The sequence below is a fragment of the Sinocyclocheilus grahami genome, unplaced genomic scaffold (genome assembly GCF_001515645.1).
Source record: "Sinocyclocheilus grahami isolate Dianchi unplaced genomic scaffold, SAMN03320097.WGS_v1.1 scaffold1788.1, whole genome shotgun sequence".
NCBI classification, from domain to species: domain Eukaryota; kingdom Metazoa; phylum Chordata; class Actinopteri; order Cypriniformes; family Cyprinidae; genus Sinocyclocheilus; species Sinocyclocheilus grahami.
Window position 1 is genome coordinate 73,618 of NW_015506967.1, and position 7,517 is coordinate 81,134.

At 35.2% G+C, this 7,517-nt stretch overlaps 1 protein-coding gene across 1 annotated transcript; it reads right to left on the minus strand.

Annotated features, from left to right (window-relative positions):
- Positions 1-1,751: 1,751 nt before the first annotated feature.
- LOC107572662 (macrophage mannose receptor 1) lies at positions 1,752-5,276 on the minus strand. The gene is made up of 5 exons (XM_016259096.1): positions 5,199-5,276; positions 4,709-5,098; positions 3,377-3,706; positions 2,787-2,875; positions 1,752-2,367 (listed from the first exon to the last, which is right to left on the minus strand). Exons 1-5 carry the CDS (start codon positions 5,251-5,253, stop codon positions 2,275-2,277), a joined length of 957 nt encoding a protein of 318 aa, XP_016114582.1. The 5' UTR covers positions 5,254-5,276; the 3' UTR covers positions 1,752-2,274.
- Between the last annotated feature and the right edge of the window lie 2,241 nt (positions 5,277-7,517).

The following is a 7,517-nucleotide window of genomic DNA, read 5'->3' on the forward strand; positions in this document are numbered from 1 at the left end:
GAGAACACATGGACGCAAGATCGCGAACGCATATGGAGAAACGGCCAAACTCTTTCTGACTTCACTCGTTCAGCATTTACGATATAAATCTGTCAGTTTGACTATGTCAGGTTTAAATTCTAGCAGCCAGTTTAAACTTTCCCATTAAAAATCAACCATATTCTGCAAAATCAACCTTATTGAAGGGAAATCAGAGGAAAATTCACCGGTATGGTCGAGTAAATCCTCACAGGTCTGAGTGATTCCATTATTCAGATCTTCGTGCTCAAACACAAGCTTCAACGGATGCGGAGTTTGGTTCGTTATATCCGAGTGATTTTACAGGATTATCGGATCAAAAACGACAAATCAAGGCGAGGTCAGTCAGTTCCAACAGCTAATTTACACTCTTAATTTCTATTGCTCGATCTAAATCGGTCTCCTGTTCAACAGTCTTCTTCTTCTTCTTTTAAATTTAATGGCGGTTGGCAAACCAACTTAAATGGTGCATTCCCGCCACCTACTGGATAGGAGTGTGGCGCGCATAATGATTGGAAGTTTGAGAACTATAGCCAAAAACAAAAAACTAAACAAAAATACAATGCCACTTATTCCCGCTTTATTTACTACAACTGTATCCTAAATTCTATTGATCAGTCTTGTTTCTTTTAAGAAAATAATTAATTCATGAAATATTCTTGATTGCTTTGGGCCATTTCCTAACAGAACCTGAAGTGACAAATTATTTATTCCGTATGATCCTAAAGCCTGAATTAGTTGAAATCTTGCTCCTTCATATGCATCACACTCTATAAGTACATGTTCTACTGATTCTGCATGACCACATTTGTCACAATTTCCAGTTTCATGCTTCCCCATTCTATACAGACACTGATTTAACAAACAATGTCCAATACGCATTCTTGACATTAAAACGTCTTCTTTCCTGTTGCCAAACTTTCTTCTTTCTTGACCTACTTTCTCTTGAACATGATGAAAGTGTCTACCTTTTGTTCCACTATCCCTTTCTTATTTCATTTGAAATGAACACTTTTACTTCTGCTTTACTCATTGACACTTTAATGTCCTGTTCAACAGTCGTAGCTCTGTCAAGTTCTGACTGAACTGAACTCGAACTTTCCACATCGGTGGGCGGAGCGACTTAAAACAGCGCTTAATCTGATTGGTGTGTGAACATCCTCAATATCGTATTCGCTGTCTGATTGGGGTTTTTTTTTACCGCATTTTTTTTACAATTTAAATGTTTAAATAATACATGCATTTATCATATTTAGCTAATTATTTACCTTTTTTAACGCTTGCTTTTTCAAATCTCACTTGCATACATTTCTCAACTTTTAGGCCCTCACCACTCAAATAATATAGTATGCTGTATATCTATTTAAATTTCTTCTTTGTCATGGCAAAGTACACATTTTATAATTTCATATTTTTTTGTGTTGGTACATTCATGATTTCACAACTGAAACATACATTTCTCAGCATTATTATAGCACTTTTTAGGTTGGTGGTTAAAGTAGTGCCCAAAGTAGCGCAATGACGATATCCCAAAAATCAACACTCAAAATATGTTATTTTCATACCTAAAATACATATTTTACAGTCATTGTTATGCACATTGATCATAAACACAGCTCAAAGGCTTCCTACCAGTGGCCCTCCTTCACAAAACTTACATCTAGCGCTGCTTTATCATTGGTGGAATGCAAAATGTTTCAATACAAGCATTTCAGTCAAATGTAATTTATGCAACATTTCAAACCTTTAACCCACTTGGGAAAATCAATCCATGGCAACAGTTTAAAAGTAGCCCGATTCTATGTCCTCAATCTCACCCCAAATCTACATCTAAACTTCATCTTTGCCACCCAGTTTTGAGAACAGCTTTTCCATCAGGAGCACCATGATGCCCTTTAAATAAACAGGCAGCTCAATAGGTTTTGGCTCAGAGCCACGGAGAGATGGAGGGGATGCTTAGATTTAGACTTTACAAAGCTTAAACATAGTTTTCTTACAGTTTTTGTTCAGCAAGGGGCAATTAACAGATTTTTACTGTAGCATTTTACAATGTTTTAACATTAAAGTTTTAAAACAGTCATGTTTTACATTGGACTGTAAATATAGTGATTAAAAGTTGAGACATTTTTAGTTTTTTCCACATTGATCCAATCCATTATCGTCTATTTCAGATAAACCTGCCCTATAATGATGGGTGAGAAACTGATGATCTGTGATCTCATGTTAGAGATCTTATAACTCCTCTCTCATCTTCTCTCATTCTCTTTGGAAGACGTCTCCATTTGCTTGCTGCTTCCATTGCAGATTTGCATGCACTGACATTCCCTGAGATATTAGTTTCTGCTTAATCTGAGGGGGAAAAAACACAGATTTGTTAATTTAGTGCTTACAGTATGTCTGCTGGTCTTCATAAACACGCCTTACCATGTTTGACTGTAACTTGTTTAAGACAAATATTTGTATGTAGCACTGATTGATAAGATACACACTTCAAAATTGCTAGTAAACTTTACAAATATTTACATAGAAATGGCAAGTAACAAACTGAATTAAATGTGGAATTTTGAAGTAGAAAGACTTTAGGTTCTCTTCACGTTTGTGACATTTATTGGCATTTTCTGAGTGAAAATTGTTTCTACACCACATTTTTTTTCAGCGCAGTAAATAAAAGATTCACCAATAAAAGAATCACAGATTAATTTGAGTCCCTGATCAGCATCGCTAGGCTTCATTTTGTAAATGTTAAAGTTGAAGATTAAATGTCTCACCTCCTCGAGGATTGCAGCCTTTACATCGGGATCATTCACATTCTGATCCGATTCCACCTTCAGTCTCAATATCTGTCTAACCACTGTTCCTGTGGGTTATACCACACACACACACACACACACACACACACACACACACACAGAGACACACACACACAAACACACACACAACTGAATAATTCATTGCCAATTTTTCTACTATCAAAGTTACTAATTTAATACATTCATCAAAGTGAATATTTTAAAAACCTTCAGAAAAAACAAATTCATAAAATGACATGTTCCTCTAACGTTTGCATAACCAAGAAGAAAAGATCTTTAAATATTAAACAATAGTGCTTTAAATGTTACAGTTTTTTACGATTGCTTACACACTAAAATTAAACTTTTCCAACAATAGAGGAAGAGGAGGAGGAGGAGGAGGAGGAGGAGGAAGAGGTAGAGGAAGAGGCAGACCTGAAGCAGGAGGAGAACGTGCACAAAGAAGAAGAGGACCAAACTTATCAAATGAATTTGTAGTAAAACCATGGTTAATTTTCATAAGGGCTGTTTAAAAAGCCACAACACATCAAACTTGGAGAAACACTCACTGTCGTAGCAGAAGAAAGGACTCGCGTCACTGCACTTCTGATCATCCCACAGCCTGCTGTGTCGTAAATGCACCACACAATCTCCCGATCCATCCGGCTGACCGGATTGCCAGTTTCTCAATGAAGACGTGCTGTTATCGGACCAGACGAAAGCGTCTTTGAAAAGGCCGATGTATGTGACACTTTCTGCAGGAATCAGCTGCTGGATCTGAAGGTTCTCGTCCTCGTTCCTCACGCTGACCAGCTCTGTGTGATACTGTCTGCAGTAACTCTGAGCGTCTCTCCAGGACTTCAGCTTATTAACCAACACGTATTTGCTGTATATCTGACCTAAGAGGTAAAGAAGATACACTCTAAAAAATGCTGGGTCATTTGGGTCAAACATTTGGTCAAATATGGACTAACCCAGCTGTTGGGTTAAATTTTTTAATTTAATTTTTAACCCCAAATTTAAGTTGGTCCATATTTGACCTAAAGTTGGGTTGAAACAATCAGTTTTTTAGAGTGTAAGCATTGAGTTAGCAGCATGTGTTTGCATAGACCGATAACGATAAAATAGTAATAATTGTCCTAATTCCCAGAGAATAGCACGTCCACATCTCGACACTGGAACCACATCATTGGAATCACATTCAGAGTGATTTTTCCAGCTGATGAACGATAAATGTCGTGGGAACAGTGTTTTGAAATATTACTAATGTCCACTTTTCTTGTTGTGATTAGAATGCTATTTAAAGGTTATGAAAACCTTGCTTACAACATTCTACTAACTTTTCATTAAAAATATACCTAACTTTATTATTTAAAGTGCGAAGAACGTTCCAGTTTTCTTGTCAAAATTAGAACGTTATTTAAAGGTTACTAAAACGTTTCTTAGAACATTCTTCTAACTTTATTTTCACCCAAAATATAATGTTATTTGACTGTTTATTTTTAATATTCTAAGAATGTTAAAATGTCCAGTTTTCTTGACATTTAACGTTTATTACTTTTTTTTAATTTTTTATATTCTAACAATGTTTTCTCTCAACACTGAGAACGTTTATCAAGAACAAACAACATCACAAGGATTTCTAAGAAGGTTTTCTCCCAGTTTTAAGAACGGAATAATACATTTATAAGAACATCCCATAAACATTACTTTAAGAACATTTTGTCCTATCATTTACATAACTTTTAAAAAATGTTAGTGAAAGTTGTGAAAACGCTCCCTTTGATCGGAGTAGTTATAATTTCTGGTGTGAACAGTTTAGTTATCAATTAATCAGTAATTTAGCATAAACTGTTTTGGACAAAAGTATCTACACATGTGCATAAATGTAAATGCAGTACCATAGAGGTCTGGCTCGTTGCATATGAAGCTCCTGCCCGTCTCACACGTTGTGTCTCGAAACTTTCCGTTGAAATCCATTACTGAGCAGTATTCAGGACCGAGGTTAGTTGGTTCTTTTGGTCCCCAGTTTCTGTATTCAGTTTCTCCGTCCTTGTAAAGCTCTGGATCAGCCCAGCGCCACTGCTTGTACTCCGCTTTCCTCAGTCCGATCCAGGCGGATTCAGTGCTCATTACGTTTTCAAGAGCCAGAAGCTCCTCCATGTCTGTCCAGTCCTCCAGAGTCACCAGATCAATGTAATTCTCTCGGCAGTATCGCTGAGCCTCAGCAAATGTTTTGGATTCATTCACAAAGTAGTAGTTTTTAGATGACTCCATGGAGGCGTACAAACCTTTAAAAAAAGTAAATATGCAGATGCAAAACGTATATATTGGCACTTATCACATGCACACCTTGTTTACATTCATAGTTGTATTCCTTCAGTATCTCACCTGTAACACAGTGTATTCCACCGATCATGAGGATGAGAAGAAGCTTCTGATCCATGGCTCTGTCCTGCCATCAGCAAATTATGACGAATTAAAAAATGTCTAAAAATAATACACTGCATAATGTGATGTTCTTTCTTAGTATTTTTGTCTTGTTTTCCAGAACAAATATGAAACTTGATTCTCTTTGAATTTTGTAGATTTTTTTGAGCCCACTGGCAGATATTTGTTCTTATTTTAAGGATGAACTATAATGTCTTCTTGTTTTCTGTCATTTTGCTTTTCCAGTAAATGTATCTTGATTTAAGAATGTTTAGATATTTATACTGGAAAACAAGACAAAAATAAGGAAGGACATGTCTTTTCGCTCTGTAAATGAACAGAGGAAAAATATATTCTAAACAAGTATTTTTGTATTGTTTTCAAATAATAAACATAATAATAACAATAATTAAAAGATTTGTATGCAGCATCACAAGACACAATGCATTTACTTTCTCTGAAAACAAGCACGTGTCCGTGTTAAAGCATGTTTAGATATTTGTGCTGAAAAATGACTTTTTGCCATGTACATGAACAAGCGAAAAATCAGTTCTAAACAAGTATTGTTGTTGCTTTCTAATAACAATCAATATTTAATCATTGAAAATTTTTTGATGCATTGTCACGATAATTTTTTTTAATATATTTGTGCTGGAAAACAAGACAAATATAAAAAGTCAGAAAAGGTCCAGACTCACCTGTTGTGATGAACTATCACATAAATCTTTTAAAGCACCCTGACTCTAACTTTCTTTTTACTTGTTCTGCTCCCTCGGTTTGTTCTACAACCCTTCTGAATGACACAGACTGATTTTCATCCTGACTTTGCTTAAAACTTTAAACCCTTCATTCAAAACACATTAAATGAACATGGAAATGATCAGTAGCTCAGGTCAAGCAAAGAAAAATACTGACAGGCCGCAGGAAGACGGTTGGTCATGAATAGTGACAAAATAGCTGCTAGACAAATTAAAAGAGTGTTTGTCAACAGCTTTATATGGAAGAGGAAAATTACATTGCTCTTATATATCTCAACGAAGTTCTCCTTTAATGTAGATAAATAGATTACTAAAAATAAACATTCAAACAGCATAACATTTTTGGTAAAAATAACGTTGAATATCGTAAGAAAAGTTTTTGTAACTTGTTAATAACATTATAATCATGACAAGAAAACTGTTTTTTATAACCTAAATTTGTCACCTGGGAAACTGTGACGTTCAGATCACCTTTGTGGATTCTCATGTGACGAAAAACAAAAAATGGACACTCATCTTTAAAAAACCAAGAAACAAAACGACACTAGGTCAAAGATACGACCCAGACAACATTCAAAAACACATTTAGAAACCAAACGCTCAATCATTTCTCATATTGTTGTGCCGATGCCATTCATGGTAATACTAATACTTACTGTATGTTTTCATTTACATGTACAATAAATAACTTTTGGACTGTTTTGCAATGCCACATCTAAAGTTGTAGAGAGACACTTGAACTTTCGGTTCAGAGCTTTGTCTTTGGTTTAAACCAATCAGAGGCCATTTTCATGACATTTTGTGTATATTTGACTATCATTAAAAGCAGGGGCGGATTTAGTGAATTGGGGGCCCCAGGCAAAATATAGGAATGGGGCCCTATACATTTGCACACATTTTCCTAGATCAACCTTGAGGTTCCATTTAGTTGTTTTCAGCGTAAGCCTGCGTTCAAAGGCTGACTAATTCTAAACTTTAAAATACATTTATTTTTAGTTGTTTTAACTACAAATTTAAATAAAACTGAAAAAATAATGAAAAGGGAATTATACATTTTCACACCTAAAATACATATATCAAGAGCATGCTCACAGATGAGAACAAAACAGCATTGGATGAAGTGGATTAGAGCCCTGCACGGGTCTCAAATATAGGCCCTAGCCCGTCTGTTTTCCCCAAAAAAGCTTATACTACTGTTTCAGCTATTAAAATAGTTCAGTTTTGTATGTAATGGAAAAGTGATTATATTTCGTTTCGTTTTTTTATAAAGTAAATTTAGAAAAACATTTGGAGTATTTTTTGTTCGTTAAATGTAAAAAACATTTTTAAGTAAAGGCCAGCGGCAGACCTATAGCCTATGTTTGATCAATTTAGCCTTCTCAAATCATCAGGACTTGCCTAAAATAAAATCTATATATAAAACAGTTCAAGTATATCACAATGTTAGTTTAAATGTTTAACCTATATAAATGTGCATATCCAATCGTTTGCGGAGGAGTGGAAGCTGAAGCTCTGCAGGACA

Coding starts and splice junctions, on each gene's coding strand:
- LOC107572662 (XM_016259096.1), bottom strand. CDS start 5,253: ATGGATCAGAAGCTTCTTCTCATCCTCATGATCGGTGGAATACACTGT. Junction 5,099..5,198: donor TGGAATACACTGTGTTACAG/GTGAGATACTGA, acceptor CTTTTTTTAAAG/GTTTGTACGCCTCCATGGAG. Junction 2,876..3,376: donor TCCTTTCTTCTGCTACGACA/GTGAGTGTTTCT, acceptor TATAACCCACAG/GAACAGTGGTTAGACAGATA.